This window comes from Rhinatrema bivittatum, chromosome 2 (genome assembly GCF_901001135.1).
Source record: "Rhinatrema bivittatum chromosome 2, aRhiBiv1.1, whole genome shotgun sequence".
NCBI lineage: Eukaryota > Metazoa > Chordata > Amphibia > Gymnophiona > Rhinatrematidae > Rhinatrema > Rhinatrema bivittatum.
Window position 1 is genome coordinate 238,461,001 of NC_042616.1, and position 17,813 is coordinate 238,478,813.

Here is a 17,813-nt window from a genome sequence, read left to right on the forward strand (position 1 = left end):
GCCACTATGTGCCCGGCACCCTAGTGCGCGTCGCTGTGAGCCCGGCACAGATGCGTGCACTGCTGTGCGCACAACTAGGTTATGCGCCCGGCTCAATTAAGCGGACAGGACAGCGATCGAGGGGGGGAAATGGTGCCGACAACCACACGGGCAAGATGGCGCCCCCCCCCCCCGGAGGGTCTCCACGTGGGAGGACCCTCGTACCAGATCGGGGTCTAGCCCGATCTGGTACGAGGCCAGATCGGGCCAGATCGGGGCTGATCAACCCGATAGGCCAGGCGCTGGCTGGCGATCTGTGCGGCCATCTGAGCCTCGGAGACCAGAGACTTTAAGAGAAGTTTTCTACCTTACCTTGTCTCGGTGTTTCCCGGTCTCGGGCCGGGCGGTCTCCGGCTGCGGGGGGAGAGGGAAAAGTACCTTCACCGCCGTGCTCGGTCTTGCACCCGCTGCCTCTCAGCCACTCCCGTTCCTGGGGACTATGTCCACGCCGGGAACCAGCTACCAGACCGCGGCTTACCTCTGAGGGATCTCGGAAATCACCTCAGGAATTCTCGACTGGGGGAGGGACCCTTAGGTATCACCACAGGAGAGCGAGGCTTCGTCTGTAGAAGTAAGATTATTTCTTCTTTGTTTTGGATTTTCTAACACTGTGCAAGCATGTGTATAGTCCCGAACTGCTAAGGAGACGGAGAAATACTGAGGAGCAGAGCTTCCTGCACGGATATATGTAGCGCTGACGTCAGATTGAAATCTGACTCCGTCTCCAACTGCTATGTACCCATTGGTCCTGAGTCCATCTGCTACATGCTAGGAAATTTAAATTGTTTTTGCGCAGAATTCCCTAAGGAGTAAGACTAGCACCAGCTTAAATGGACCAGGGGGTGCACGGTCTCAGGAGCTACTTTTGTGTGCAGAGAGTGGATTGTGAGCTGAATTGAAAAGTGAGTACTGACTACTGGACTGGGAAGAGGTTTGGATTTGGACTTTTACTCAGGAACTGTGTTGGCTGGACGTAGGCGGGGTTTGCAGCTGGTTATTTCAGCACAGTGCTGGGGACTGACTCTGTGCTCAAAGGACCAAGAGTGTACAGATTGTAATGCTGCTTTTGAAGTATGTCTTGATGTGAGCTGCTTCTGAAGTGTGAGCAAATTGGAGGACTTTTATATCAGAGGATAAAATACCATTGGGGACCCTCACAGGTCCCACAAGGCAAAAACAAAACAAAAAAAAGAGTACTAAGAGAAAGAGAGTGCCCTAAAATGCAGCAAATGACAAAGGAAGAGATAGCGTCACTGAGGCTCAGGTGCCTAAGTGAAACAGTTGGAAAGAACAAAGAAGTGAAATGGGAGTTTTGTGGTCTGACCAAGATGACAACAAAGTTTAATGATTCTGAACTGTGATTTGAATTTGAAAATTCTTCTATTTCTATTTTTGTGGATTACAATCAGCGTTTATCTTATTGGAGCACAAGTAAGGTGTGAACATTGGGTTTTATGGACAGTGTTAGAAGTGTCTTCAACTGGTTTGGCCTTACATGTTATCTTGTTCCCAGTCCATACCCAGAGACTGAGTCTACCCCACCCTGGAGCACCCAGTCACTCGCTCCCTGGGGCTAGGACGGTGGGTCCCTTAGCACAGGGGTTACACTTACTTTTAGGCAGCCTTCCTAAAAGCATAAGTCCAATCAGTATTAAAGCTATTCTTCAAGTACCTTTCTTACATAGTAATGATGGCAGAATAGGGCCAAACGGTAGTAACTGCCGCTCCGTGCAGTTATCCTCAAGCCTTATGAGAACGTATAAAAAAATTACTGCTAGCAACATTTTTATTGGGTGATGAGCCTTCTTGAAAATTCAGACAGTGCTGCCTGATGTGCTTTGCTTATGGAATTGGCAGTAGAAGTAGTCCTGTGCTTTTTCCCTTATGTCTGCGTATCAGTACCCAGAACCATGATAGTTGTCAGGGCCCACGATAGTTGTCATCTGAATACAATTCCTCTTTTCTCTCCTCCGCCGACGGAGCAGAGAGTGATTTAGCAGTTGCGTCAAATCATCAAGGCTTATTGGTTAAAGGTAGTAATCTCCATGCCGTTTGCTAAGGGTAATTAACTGCCACGGCAGCAAGTTACCCCCATGCATGCTTTTCTTCATTTCCATCCTCTGTCTTTAGGGATCCACAGTGAAAGATGTTCAAATTGGCTCTGAAAGCCCTTGGAGATTTATATATCTTTGTGAGGTTTACAGTGTTCACCACAAAGCTGTCAGGTTGGTCTCTAATGGGTCTTTTGCATGCAAGAAACAAAAGCAGAGACACTTCAACCACAACAGCAACACATCTAGAAAAATGGCTGGTATAAGACACTTGACTAAACAAAATAAGTCAACTATAGATCTTTACATACACATGAAATGTTGCAAATTTACAGGCTGATACAGTATGGTGCGCTCAGTCAAGCGCACCGTTTAGCACGCAACTGGCCACGTGTTTTCAATGTGCATCTATTACCCCTTACATTGTAAGGGGTTTAGTGCGTCAAAAATGCGCGGCCAACCCCCCCCGAAAACTAATAGCGCTCATCACATGCAAATGCATATTGATGAGGCTATTAGTTGCCCGGAATACTGAAAGCAAAATGTGCAGGCAAGCTGCACATTTTACACTCAGAAATTAACACTATTGTCCCTAGCGCCTCCTTATTAGTACGACCCCTCATTTAAATAAAGAATTGTGTGCCCAGGAGAGGTAGCTGAGCACGCGTTGGGACAGCGGGTGCTCAACACGGAGCGCCCGCTCTCCCACGATTCTTACCAGATCAGCCTGATTATATTTAAAGGACTCTCCAAGCTATTATCAGCCATCTTCTTACTTCCCTACAAAAGCCTTCACTCTGCAGCTCCTCACTACCTATCCTTTTATTTCTCATTACACCCTTCCTCATGAACTCTATTCATTGAGCAAGTCATACCTATCTATGATCGTCTCATCTTCCGCCAACTCCCGACTCCATGCTTCCAATCTTCCTGCACTGCATGCTTTGAATAGTCCTTCTTCTCTAGCCTTATTCAAATCCAATCTAAACATCCACCTTTTCAAGGCTGCTCACAGCCTTATTGGTTTTAACAGTTTTCTTAATAGATTAATTTGGCAGTCTCTTTTGCCCTTTATGTTTGTCTTGATTGGACAGCAAGCTCTACTGAGCAGAGACAGTCTATTGTGGTTTTTGTAAAGTGCTGCATATGTCTAGTAGTGTGACAGAAATGATAAGCCGTATGCATGGCACAATGTATCTACCTGTTTAATCACAAAGCAAAAAAAAAAAAAGTTAATACTCAAAATTCAACATAAAGTCCAAAACAAACACTAATTATTAAAATCCTTGACATGGCCATGCTTCAGCAAATGTTCACCTGTTTCAATGGGCGCTATTAAGACAACAAAAAATTCTACCAAAAATTGAAGGAGTCTATTTATTTATTAAGATTTATATTCTGCTTTTAGGCACACATTCATAGTCCAGGCAAATATGTGGTTCTGAATAAAACTCACCCTGACATGTCCTAAAAATCTAGAATGGCTAGGACATCAAACACAGACATTCTCTCTCACACACACACACACGAACATAAGATATGCCATTCTGAGTCCAACTAAAGGTCCATCAAGCTTAGCATCCTGTCTCTAACAGCAGCCAATTTGGGATCACAAGTACTCAGCAGATCCCAAAGAGTAAATCCATTCCTTACTGTCAATCCCAGGAATAAACTGTGGTTTTCCCAGGTCTACCTGGTGGCTAACAATGATTTATGGACTTTTCCAAACCCAGCTATCCTAGATGCCTTGACCACATTCTCTGGCAACAAATTCCACAGTTCGATTGGTGACTCAGTGAAAATACTTTCGCTGATGTTTTAAATCTGCTACCTGTTAATTTCATGGAGTGTTCCTTAATCTTAGAACTATTTAAAAGGGTAAACAATTGTTCTCCATTTACCCTTTCTGCGCCACACTCATGATTTTATAAAACCTCAGTCATATCCACTCTCAGTCTCCTCTTCCCCAAACTGGAATCCTAACCTGTTTAACCTTTATTAATAAGAATGCCATTCCATCCCTTTTATCATGTTTGTTGTCCTTTCTAGTTCTACATTATCATTTTTTAGATGGAGCAACCAGAACTGCCCACAATACTCAGGGTGATAGAGAGGTACTATGATATTCTTCATTTCGTTCTCCATTCCTTTCTGAATCATTCCTAACATTATATTTTCTGAGAACTTCAATGTATTGTTCAAAACGACTCTGTAGCAAAATGAGGATCTTTGTGTCTGTTGAGATTTCTTATTTTGCAATGACATCTTTTTGTTTCCCCAGTAAGACCTCTTTTCCTTTGCAATCCTTGTACTGGCAGGTAGATGGCAGCTTAACTCCTGCGGTGTTTTGCGGTTTCTGGCAGCTAGGGCTATGCAGGTTAACCTGTTATATACCCCAAAGTGAGGTTTGGAATGCATACTCCCCCAGTCTCCACAAGAAGGTGTAATGTTGTAACACTGTATTATGTTGGTCAGGAAGTCAGTGCCCTTGGCTATCACTGGTTGTCCAGTACCAGTACCAGCTCTAATGGGGACTAGCCCGGAATTCACTAGACGCTTTGAGTCTTGGCTGGGAGTGCAGAGAAACCAGGTCTGTGCCAAGGCTCTATCCCAGCTCTACATATCTGTGTGAGGACAGCCTAACACGAACCTCCCCAGACACTTACTAAGTACAGTGCAATTTATCTAGATAGTGTTAACTGTATGAATCTTTATTTTATCTTGTTGCTGTTTGTAAGTTACATTTTTTTTCTGTTCACAGTTTTAATTGTTAATAAACCTTTATTTTTTTTTTTTTTTAGCATTTGTTTGTATTTGATCTGTATGTGCATTTCTAGGAACTGTGTGGCCTTTAGGTTATGAGGAATTTCAGTGTCCTTAGAAGCCAAAGGATAACTTGTGAACAGGGTACCTATCTGAAGGAAAACGGGAACCCAGTTGGTGGGCAGAAGGTTGCCAGTGTAGAGGCATGTGCACAAATGTGGGGAGGCCTAAGCAGTGCTTAGCAGAACCCTCCAAATGTCCACAGGATTTAACCCTGAGTGAGTGCTAGGGGTAGTGCAAACGTGTTATGTGTCAGACTCCCAAGATCCTTGCCCTGGGTGGTGACTCCTAATAAGGAACACAGCATTGTGTACCTATAGTTTGTATTATTTATCTTTATGTGCATCACCTTGCCCTTGTCCACATTGTCTGCCATTTAGATGTTTATTCCTCCAGTCTTGCAAAGTTGTTCTGTAGCTCCTCACAATGGGGCCGATATAATAAAGGTCTGCACTGAAATCCACGCTGATTTTTCTGCACAGATTTTTTGGGCACGTGGCAAAAAATCCAAAGAAGCATGGGATGTAATAATGGCCACGTAAGCTAATTAGATATGTGCATAAAATCAGCACAAACCAAACATACACGCCATAATGTGCGCAGTAACGTGCCCTCATGGCCCTATGTAGTAAAACCCGCAGACATCTGTGCAGAAACCCGCGCAGGCATTCATCAATGCATGAATGCCCGCAATTGATTCTCAGGACAAAAGCCTTTCTTTTTCTAAAAAATGAATAAATTAGTGGTCCAGAAGTTGATGTGAAGATGGGGAGAGCAATATCTAACCCCTTCATGATTGGACTCTGACTGCCGGCGAGAGCTTGAAATGCATATTGGCGATTCTGCCTCACTGAGAAGCTGCCTTCTCTCTACCTATTCGGTCTGCTTCTTGGCTGTCCCACAAAAGCATCAAAAAAATAGTCTCCACATTGGCGCTTTCACTTACCTCCTGCCCTGACCCAGGCACTAAAAACCTGCATTAACCCAATCTCCCTGCTAGCGTGGCTCCCTGCATTGCCTGTAAATAGATAATAACCTCCTTTGCATGCCATTAGCATGCACTCGCGCCAAAAAACCACGGGTGTGTAAGCGTGGTTGTATGCGCATTTTTCCCCGCACACAAAACCTTTATTACATACCTGTATAGGGTTTTGCGTGGGAAAACGTGCGTATAAATCACATATAGGCACGCACAGACCCGCAGCAGCTTTGGCGCACCTTATTACATCGTCCCTATTCTGCTTGTATTTTAACAATTGTGAATAATTTTGCATCATCTGCAGATTTAATCACCTCACTTATTACTTCAGTTATGAATATGTAAAACAGCACCAGTCCCAGTGCAAATCCATGGGACACTCCACTATTTAACTTTCTCCATTGAGAAAACTGATCACTTAGTCCTACTTTCTGTTTCCTATCTTTCAACCAGTTACCAAACCACAATAGGACATCACCTCCTATCCCATGACTTTTTAATTTCCTGAGGATTCTCTCATGAGGGGCTGTCAAATGTCTTCTGAAAATCTATCAACCAGCTCACCCTTATCCATATTTTATTAATACCTTCCTAAAAATCCAATAAATTGGTACAGCAAGACTTCCACATTTTCCCTGGCACCAATGTCAGGCTCACCAGTCTATAGTTTCCCAGATCACCCCTGGAGCCCACTTTTTTTTTTTTAAATTGCCACCCTCCAATTTTTAGGTACCGAGGCTGCTTTAAATGACAGATTACTAGTAACAAGTCTGTAATTTCATATTTGATTTTGTTCAGAACATAGGGGACGGGACATATCAGCTGGTCCTAGTGATTTGTTATTCTTTAGTTTGTCAGTTTGCTTTATTACATCTCACATTTTCAGAATGATTTGCTTTATTTCCTCTGAATCCTCATCATTGAACAATTCCAAAGTGAATATTCTAACTGTAATTTATTACTTGATATACATCGGTAAATCAGAGCAATGCATAATAAAATGTAAACCCTACAAAACTTTCTAAAATAATGTGTCTCCCAAACATCCTCCTCAGTAAAGACTAAAGCAAAGAATTCATTTTGTTTTTCAGCCGTGGCCTTGTCATCCCCCGAGTACCCCTTTTACCTCTTGTCGTGTAGCAGTGAAATTGACTCCCTCACAAACTTAGTCCTTCAAATGTACTTCAAAAAATGTATTATTAGTTTTTGTCTCTATGTCAAGCTTCTTTACATGTTAGCTCTGGGCCTGCCTTATTAATGTTTTACATATAACTTGCCAGTGGTTATCCTCTTTTCCATTTTCTGAAAGATGTCCTTTTGGTTTTAACTGTCGCTTTCACCTCACCATGTAACCATGCTGGCAGTTGTTTGTTCCTCTTTTGACCTTTTTTAACGCATGGAATAAGTTTTAAACAGGCTTCCAAAATTGTATTTTTTTTTTAAATGTCCACATCCCATGCAAATTTTTAACCTTTATAACCACTTAGAAAAATAAAATGTCATCATTTTATCAGTCTTTCTTTTTAAAGTTAAATGCTTCTGCAGTAGTTTTACTTAATGTTCTCCTTCCAGTGATTATGTCAAATTTGATTATAATATGATCACTATTGCTAAGCGGCACCAACTCCATTGTCCCTTGCACTAGGTCCAGCACTGAACTGAGGACTAGATCTGAAATAGTTCCCAATCTCATAAAGATGTCATTACTCAGTCTGATTTACACTGGGATGGGAAGGGATTCTCTGTATAAAAATTAACACAAATTGGAGAAAACTATTTTTCACGCAACGCACAATTAAGCTCTGGAATTCGATGCCAGAGTATGTGGTTAAGGCAGCTAGTATAGCTTGGTTTAAAAAAGGGTTGGATAGGTTCCTGGAGGAGAAGTCCATAAACTGCTATTAATCAATAAGGAATAGCCACTGCTGTTGCCAGCATTAATAGCTTGGGATCTATTTAATGTTTGGAATCTTGCCAGGTACTTGTGACTTGGATTGGCCTCTGTTGGAAACAGGATACTGGGCTTGATGGACCCTTGGTCTGACCTAGTATGGCATGTTCTTATGTCCTTATGTTAGTCATTCCTGAGCTGGAGTTTAATTCTGGATAAATTGGTCAGCCATAGCCATAACGAAATCCATGCAGGGATAAGCTGCAAAAGGTGGGAGATATCACTGATTGTGCTGTGTGAAACTGGTTCATGGAGATGATGTCCAACATGAAGCCATGCTATAATGTGCTGAATTCAAATGGGTAGCCCATCAGTTGGCTTCCAAGCAAACCCATAGGAGAACTGTGTACAACTGGCAATGTCTGAGGGAAGTACTGGATTCCAATAATCAAAACATGAATTTCAAATTAGACTTAGATCTCCTCGGTATTTGAAAGGTTATAAGGATGCTATAAGTGAATCAGACAACAATATAAGAATACTAGTGATGCTTTATTTTAATAAATAAAATAAAAGTATTTTCCTAACAAAATAATAAGTAATCAATCTTTCATTTACATATGCATCAAACAGGCAAATATGTTCATCTACAGAAAGTTAGGATGGACAGCAGTCCACTGAAGTTACCTGCAATGACAATTATTAGTTAAGTATAGTTTTTAATTGTGTTTTGATTGTATCTAAATACTGAACACCTGATGTGTGCCAAACCCAAAATGTGTTCTTTATTAGCAGATATACTGTTAAAGAAAACAAGCCTATGTTACTAAAGATTGTTCCTATCTTGTGCCTATTTATTTATTTATAACATTTCTATTCCGCCTATGGCATCTTTTGATAAATCAGACTTCTATGTCTGTTAAAGGCACGAGTCACTCAAAATCTGCCACTGGTAGTTAATGTACGAAAAGCTTACAGGCCAAGGAGACAAACATACTTAGAGTTTAAAGGGAAACCTTACCAATAGTGTGATTCCCATAAAGAAGCTGCTCAAGAATTGCAGTTTTCCCCACAGATGAGAAGCCACAAACCACCACTTTGCAGCCCTTTCCCATTTTCTATCAAGGTGCCAGGGCGAGCAAATAGTCTCTGTGAAAAAAAAAACCAAAATACTGATTGTATGTACAGAGTACTATCAGAGAAAAGCTGAAGGGAAACTGTATAGTCAGGAAACTCTTGCAATATCTGTTTACCCTTTCTATACCAGGTAATGGTAATTTTCATGTGGCAGCTCATCAATCCACATCCCTCATTAATGAAGATTTCTGGCTCTTGTATACAAGACGAAGGCGAGACTCCTCACCACCCTCCCTCGATAAAGGTTCCTCCATCACTATAGAACTCATCCCAAATTATAGTGTAAAGAGAAAAAATGTGTTTGGAGAAAAAGATATGGAATGCTGAAAAGGAAGTTATAAAAATCACCATTACCAATCAGCAATTTATCATTATGTCTTTCTTCTGCTTATCTACTACTTCAGTCCTCAGTAACAAAGACTTACCAAAACTACAAAGAACATGGAATAGTTTTACTTTAAGAAATCAACTTAAAAATATCAAGTCTAATCTTGTATCTGAATCAGAAAGAGGTAACAAAGTTGTAGGTGGTTCCCAGGACCACAGATCCTTAGAGATAAGGAGTTGCCTATCATAAGAACATGCCAAACAGGGTCAGACCAAGGGTCCATCAAGCCCAGCACCCTGTGACCAAGAGTGGCCAATCCAAGTCACAAGTATCTAGCAAGTACCTAAACATTAGATAAATCACAAGCTACTATTGCAAAATAATTACTGTAATAGCAGTTTATGGATTTTTCCTCTAGGAACGTATCCAAACTTTTTTTAAACCCAGTTGCACTAACTGCTGTAACCACATCCTCTGGCAATGAATTCCAGAGCTTAATTATGCACAGAGTGAAAAAGAATTTTCTTTGATTTGTTTTAAATGAGCTACTTGCTAACTTCATGGAGTGCCCCCTGGTCTTTCTGTTATCTCAGAGGGTAAATAACCAATTTACATTAACTTTTTCAAGTCCTTTCAAGATTTTGTAGACTTCTATCATACCCCTCCCCCCCCCCCAGTTGTCTCTTCTCCAAACTGAACACTAACTTTTTTAGCTTTTCCTCATAGGGCAGCTGTTCCATGCTCCTTATTTTGGTCACCCATCTCTGCACTTTCTCCAATACAGCTATATCCTTTTTGAGATGCAGTGACCAGAACTGCACACAGTATTCAAGGTGCGATCCAACCATGGAGTGATACAGAGGCATTATGACATCCTCAGTTTTATTTGCCTTTCCTAATAATTCCTAACATTGTTTGCTTTTTGATCGCCACAGCACACTGGGACGATGATTTCAATATATTATCCACTATGACACAGAGATGTCTTTCCTGGATGGTAACTCCTAAGATAGAATCTAACGCTGTGTAACTATAGCAAGGTATTTTTCCCTATATGCATCACTTTGCACTTGTCCCCGTTAAATTTCACTTGCCATTTGGAAGCCCAATCTTCCAGTCTCGCAAGGTCCTCCTGCAATTCATCCCAATCCGCTTGAGATTTAACTATGCTGCATAATGGCGTCTGCTATTACTGGCATCAGTAGCATGGGATCTTCTTAGTGTTTGGGTACTTGCCAGGTTCTTGTAGCCTGGTTCGTATAATTTTGTGTCATCTGCAAATTTAATCACCTCGCTCGTCGTACCCCTTTCTAGATCATTTATAAATATATTAAAAAGCACCGGTCCAAGTACAGATCCCTGAGGCACTCCACTGTTTACCTTTTTCCACTGTGAAAACTGACCATTTAATCCTACTCTCTATTCCTGGCTTTTAACCAGTTTGGAATCCACAAAAGGACATCGCCTCCCATCCCATGACTTTTTAGTTTTCTTAGAAGCCTCTCATAAGGGACTTTATCGAATGCCTTCTGAAAATCCAAATACACCACATCTACCGGTTCAGCTTTGTCCACATGTTTATTCACCCCTTCAAAGAAAATGTAGGAGATTTGTGAGGCAAGACTTCCTTTGGGTAAATCCATCTTGGCTGTGTCCCATCAAATCATGTCTATCTAAATGTTTTGTGATTTTATTCTTTATAACCGTTTCCACAATTTTTTTCCAACACTGAAGTCAGGCTCACCGGTCTATAGTTTCCTGGATCTTCCCTGGAGCACTTCTGTAGATTAGGACTGCTTGAACAAAGAAATCTTTACTATGTATGCCTGTCTTCTGCACACTATATATATTCTCCTTCCCTGCTTTAAATTCCTCAGTACAAAGGGAAGCAAATACTCCACGATTTAGCTGACCCTGATGTCGAGATCCCAAGAGGTGTAACCAGACTGCCACTCCTGAATACCCGTGAAGCATATTCAAGGACGTGTGCAGATGTTGAATTAACTTGTAAATTCTAATTCTTTATTTTCCTTCTATATGATCTTATCTCTCTCTCTCTCTGCTGTTCTGTGCATAAGCATGTTGCTAACAATAGTGTTGTTTTCTTTATTATAATTTTACCAGAACCTATTTGTATTAAGCTTCTGTTTAAAAAAGCAAACTTTTCTACTGATCTTCTGTGTCTGTGTTATCTGTTTCCCCACACGACTTACTACCAGTGACCTGCCCATCACAACCACCAACTCCCAAATCCATGCTTTCCGCCTTGCTGCACCGTACGAATGGAATGGACTTCCCGATTTGGTACATCATGCTCCCTCTCTGGCCATATTCAACTCCAGTCAAAAAAATAAAAACACTTTTTTGAGGCTGCTATTAGATCCTAAACACTTTTCTACAATAAATGCACTTACCAAAGATTCCTGTCTGTCATGTATGCTTAACTTAACCAGATTGTAAGCTCTGTGGAGCAGGGACTGTTTTTTACATGTACAGCGCTGTGTATGTCTAGTAGTGCTTTAAAAATGATCAGCAGAGGTAGTAATAACAGCAAAAGAGAAATTTTAGCAAGGAAGAAAAGGATCTTTGATTTGGATGTACTTAAGAAGAGGAACTGAAATCACATCCAGGTTTCTACTGAAGAAAGACAGGAAGAGAAGCAGAGAAGAAAAAAAATGGATTGGCATATAATCAGCAAAGCATATCCAAAAGGTGGAAATAAAGAAACGAGGATCAGCGAGATAGACAAGAGAATAATAGCGGACAGAGCCTCAGGGGAAATCCACAGATGAAGGCCTTAAGTGAGTATATTTTCACAAGGATAAAATAAGAGCAGCTTGAAACACAGAAAGAAAACCACTGAAGAGCAAGATCTGAAATGCTGACAAATTACCTTTTAGAGAATTGAATGATCAAGAGTATCAAATGCATATCAAGAATGAGAAAGGAAGAGCATCCTTCCAGTTGAGATCTGTCAAGTATATCAAAACTGTTTTTGTGGAGTGTGAAGGTTGGAAACTGGAATGCCGAGGATAAAGCACAAGTGGGGAGAAGGAAAAGATGAAAGCCCATTAAAAAAGAGAAAATAAAGAAGAGTACTGACTAAAAGATTTATAAAATCATGAATGGAATGCAACAGGTAAACAGAGAACAGCTATTTACCCTTTCAAATGCTACTATGATTAGGGGAGACACCTTCAAACTAAAAGGTAGCATATTTAAAGCATATCAGACCAAGTATTTTTTCACTCAGCACACAAAAAATAAAATATTGCCAGGAAAGCCACCCCTTATCCCTGAGACTGAGCAGCAAGAAATGGATCTACCCTTTGGGATCTTCTGGGTACTTGCAACTTGGATCGGCGCTGTCCAAGGCAGGATGCTGGGCTCAGTGGACTCGACCAGGGCCGATGCATCCCATTAGGTAAACTAGGCAGTCGCCTAGGGCACCATTGGGGGGCACCGAAGAACAGCCATGTGGGTCTGCAAGTGAAGCCTATCCCGCTCGCAGCAGAGAGGAGTAGAGATTCGGCTGGCTGCAAGCAGTGCCCATCCTGTTCACGGCCAAGAAAAGCACACACTCGGCGGGCCACAAGCAGTATCTCCATGAAGGAGGTGAGGATGAGGCTGGCGGCCGCAAGGCAGAAGGTTCACCTAGAGCACCTAATACCCTTGCACCGGCCCTGGGTCTAACCCAGCATAGCATATTTTATGGTTTAATGAGTTTATAATTTTTGTAGTCCCATCTGAACAATTAATGGGCTTTTGAAAAATGCTATTTTTACACACATAACTTCTTTGAAAATTTACTCTACAGTACTGAATTTTCAAAAGGTTCTACATGCGTAAATGGGCTTTTGAAAATTGCTTTGATATGCTACGTTTACACACGTAGTTCCATTAAAAACTCACTCCTTAGACTGCAAGTCCTCTGGGGAGGGAAATATGTATTTTACTCAAATTGTAACTTGCCTTGAGCTCGGGTTTTGAAAGACGAGTAATTAAATCCAAAATCCAAGTTTCCCAGCCTGGCTGCTTGATAAGCAGAAATTCAGCCCATGACCACTGGACAAACGGAGAACTGGTGGGAGCGATAGTGCACCTAATCATTTTTTGCAAAGAATGCTCATTTATGATTGTAAAACCCAGTTTTACACACGTAAATCCTTTTGAAAATTATCTGCCAAGTTTGTACCTGAGGCAATGGAGGGCAAAATGACTTGCCCAAGGTCACGAGGAGCACCAGTGGCAGAAGCAGAATTCGAATCCTGGCCTCCCTGCTTGTCAGCCCACTGTCCTGACCACTAGACTATGATTACTGTTCTTATTCACTGTGCAATTTCTTTTCTCCAGTTCTCCTTCCCCCTGATCCTCAGGCCCTTTCATTCCCTTTCTCCACAGTACTGCTTACTCTCCAATTATCTCCACTTCTTCCGTCTCTGCCCTCCTCCCTCACGCCTCTCTCAACTTCTTCCTTCAGTTTCTCCCACACCGTCCTGAATCTTTCCTCCCTCACTCCAAGTATCTCTTTCTTCTTTTCTTGCTACCCAGTCTCTTGCTCCCTTCTCTTTCTTCCTCCAAAATAATTTGATACGATTACAAATACTGAAACCAAATCATTTGCTTTAGTTTGCCACATCACCGATGATGTGATAATGCTGCTGTGAAGGCTGATCCTTATAGCAAAGAGGCAGCAGAGGAAAAGAGAGTACTTTTCTAAAACATGGACTGGAAAATAAAGTGACAGCTCCGATAACTGGCCTGATAGCAACATTTACCAACCCATTGCAGCAACTCCTCTTCAATGACTAATCGGTGGCCTGAGCCACAAGAGCGCTCATGAGAGAAGGGGGTAGCTCAATGGAGAAAAGAAGAGAGAGAGGGAGAGTAAGAAGGTCATCTCTGGGAAGAGAAATATGGAGGGAAGAAAACTGGTAGCCCATTGGCAAGGAGGAGAAGTGTGTGGGGGGAGACGGGACGGGACTGGGAGAAGGCCATTAGGGGTGACTAGAGGAGAGATGTGGGAAGAAGAGGAGGAAGCTATGTGTGGTGGCGTGGACTTTAGAAGGAACCTCAGTTTAATAATTTTCCAAGTTTCACCAAAACCTGGAAGCCCTGACACAATCAGACTAAATCAGTGGCTCTAAAACTTCAAGGCTCTCTCATAGAATCAAACTGAGATAATAATCAAATCTTAAGGTTATAATACTTGAAATTGGCCACCCAAGAACCATTTTGCTGCTGACATAACTTAAAGGATTTTAATCAAAGTTTTGCTTCCATAGAAAAAAATTGCTCCATTTCTAAACTGGTATTTTTAAATTTTGCGATATAACAAGAGCAAATTTTACAATTCCCCTTGCATTTCTTACTGCTCTATCTAAAACAGGAGGATGGGAAACTAGGGTGTCCTTATAATATACTATGCCACTAAACTCCAGTTTGCAGAGCCTATTCCAGGGGAGCGGTTGCTCAGGGAAAAGCCGCACCAGCCTCCAGCTCTTCAACCTTCGTAAAATTGCTGCTAAACCCAAGAGAGAGAGGATGAGACACTTTAAAATAACCAGTGCCTCCTTCCTCCCTCCATAAAGGGAAAAAGAAACTAGGGCTCCATCTTGGACACTGTGCCAGTCACTCCCTCACACATGGGAAGAAAAAAAGGATGTGGCACCGTTTTTCTGGCCCCACTCTGGAGAGACGCAGTCCTGGGGAGCTCTATCCCCACCTCTGGCTGGAAGCTACTACACTGCCCAGTGCTGCTGTTGCATCTCAGAAACATCCCTGCACGAACGCTGGTGCCACCTCTGTCACACTCCCTCTTCCAAATGTGCTGCACTTGGGGATGGGGAGAAGGACGGGCCAAGGCAGTTTTTCCTCTCATTTCGGTGACACTATTTATTTATTTTCCCAGTATTTAGCAATTGCTATTCCAAAGGTCAAAGCAATTTGTGAGCAATATCAAAATGCATTTAAATTAATAAAACAAATTATATAAAACCCTACATAATACAATCCAAAAAGAAAATTATCTAACAATAAAATCTAATCTAAATCTATCTGCCAGAAAAGTGTGGAGCACATGGTATTTGCTGAACAAATGAACTGCTGTCCAGGCTCTTTTAGCATCAGCACCTCATGTTTGAAAGAGGAAACCAGGACAATTGTAGCCCTGGGATCCTGCACCACTGCTCCAGGCCCAGAAGAAATAAGTGTGCCGACTGCAGCTCCCTGGGGCAAGCACCAACACTGCCAGAAGGAAGAGGAAAAGAGTAGAGGAGGGACAGCAGGAACAGCAAGAACAAGAGCCAGAGCGTGGTAAGGGCAGAGAGAGAGGGTGGGGAGGAAGAGAAAGGATGGTGGGCATTGGCTAGGAAAGACTGACTGATGGTGATGAACTGGGGAAGAAAAAGTGGTGAGGCGGAGAGAGACTGTGGGGACAGTTTGGAAAAGGGCAGAAAGACTGGTGGGAATGAGCTGCAGAGAAGAGAGCAATACTGGTTGAGATGAGCTGGAGAGAAAGACTAGTGGGGATGGGAGGTAAGGAAAGAGGCTGATGGAGATGGGATGGAGGACAGGTGGGGTGGGCTTGGGGGAAGAGGTGAAGAAGGTTGAGAGAGTCAGACACTGGTGGAGATGGGAGGAGGTGACAGGTCTGCACCACTGAAGATATGGGGAAAAATGGAGAAAAGAGGCATTGCTAAGTATTTAAAAGATCCAGAACCCAGGCCCATAGCATTCCCCTTCTCCAACCCAAGATTTTGATAATTAAACAGCTCAATACCTGAAACTGGCTCTCCTCTTCCAAGAACAATGGATAAAAACACATCATGAGAAACTCCCATTTAAATGTTAAACTTTAAATGATCTCTATCCCATATTACTGTGTATATCTCAAGGAGTCATCTTGCACAAACTATGAGGAGGAAACTGCATCTTTAGATGAGAGCTGGTAGTGTTCCCACAGCTTCCTCCACACCTGCCCTACTATGCATACTTTGGCCTGACAGAATGCATCTGGACTGCAAGGGATGTGGGGTACAGAAGAATCATTATGGACCGTGGTAAAAAATCATGGTGCTTCCACTTTTACTGGTGTGGTCTACAGGCCTTCAACTCAAACAGAAGAACTGGACAGAGATCTGGTCAAAGACATCCAAAAGATGGGAAAGAAGAGTGAAGTGTTGCCTATTGGAGATTTTAATCTGTTGGATGTGGATTAGAGTATCCCTTCTGCAGAATCCAGAAGAAGAGGAGAGATAGTGGATGCCCTTCAAAGGGTTAGCTCCAACAAATGGTAATGGAACCCACGAGGGAAAGTGTGATATATGAGCTAGTGCTCACTAATGGGGATAATATGTCTTAATATATGGGTGGGTGCCCACCTCAGCACCCATGATCATCAGACAGTAGGAGATGTTGTTACAAGGCAACAAATATGTCATTAGAAAAGTAAACAAAAATAAGAGGAAAAAGAAACTGCTCTGGTTCTCAAGAGGTGGCTGAAAAAATAAAGGCAAAACCAGCAGCATTCAAGAAGTATAAAGGACCTCAGGAACACGGGTGAAAACTGAGGGAGACGAAGAAAGAAATCAGAAAAGCAAACGGTCAAGTGGAAGAAAGGAATGCCGAATAGGTAAAGCAAAGTGCCAAAACATATTCAGATATATCAGAGAAAGAAGGAATGCCGAAGTGGTATAGTGAAATTGAAAGGGGCAAGGAGCAATGTGTACAAAGAAAGGCGAAAAAATGGCATAAAAACTTCAGTTCGGAGGTTGACTAAAGAAGATCCTGCAGCAGGACCGCTGCTGTTTTGTTTTGGGTTTGACAGTTACTTGGTTTTGATTGTAAATATTACTACCCTTAACATGAGGCTTGGGGATAACTGGCACAGAGCAGCAGTTACTACCATGAGAAACTTGCTGTCCGGACTGACTGGACCATTTGGTCTTTTTCTCCTGTTATTACTATGTTATTATGGAAGCTTTAAACTAGTTATAACACTACAAGAAAAAGTCCCAAAGGCTTTGTATGCAATAAAGAAACCCCCAGCCAATTTCAACCACACAGTAAAACTACGGTTAATATAACAATACACTTCATACAGTTCACATTTTACCACAGAGAGGGTCTGATGCAATATCAGGCACGTAAAAATGTCCGTCCAAACTGGGCACCCATTTTTTCAATGCGTGTACATCCACCTCTCCTGGGCATGCGATGCAATATTTTAATGAGTTGACGCACTATAAAGGACGCGCTAGGGATAAATTGTGCGTTCCTATCGCACAAAAACATTGGGCACCCAGGAGACGTGACTGTGCGTGGGTTAGGAAAGCGGATGCGCAATACAAGCATCCGCTTTATCCTGCCACAGATAATTTACCAGCACAATATATTCGGCATGGAGCGTCTATACTGTGCGCATAAAAAATGTTTTTTTTTTTCCATCAAGTCTTTCATTTTTAAATAATTTTTAGTCATTGGAAGGTGTAGATCTTAGTACTGCGATGATACTAAGTAGGAGGAACCACAGAAAAGAAGGGTTTTTTTGTTTTTTTAGTTGAA

At 42.0% G+C, this 17,813-nt stretch overlaps 1 protein-coding gene across 3 annotated transcripts in view; it reads right to left on the reverse strand.

Moving 5' to 3' along the window:
• Positions 1 to 17,813, reverse strand: part of NKIRAS1 (NFKB inhibitor interacting Ras like 1) — a 45,042-nt gene that overhangs the window by 25,951 nt on the left and 1,278 nt on the right. For all 3 annotated transcript variants that reach the window (XM_029589303.1, XM_029589302.1, XM_029589301.1), the window contains exon 2: positions 8,805 to 8,932. In XM_029589303.1, coding sequence (XP_029445163.1) covers positions 8,805 to 8,898 — 94 coding nt within the window. In that variant the 5' untranslated portion in view covers positions 8,899 to 8,932. The remainder of the gene's footprint in view (positions 1 to 8,804; positions 8,933 to 17,813) is intronic.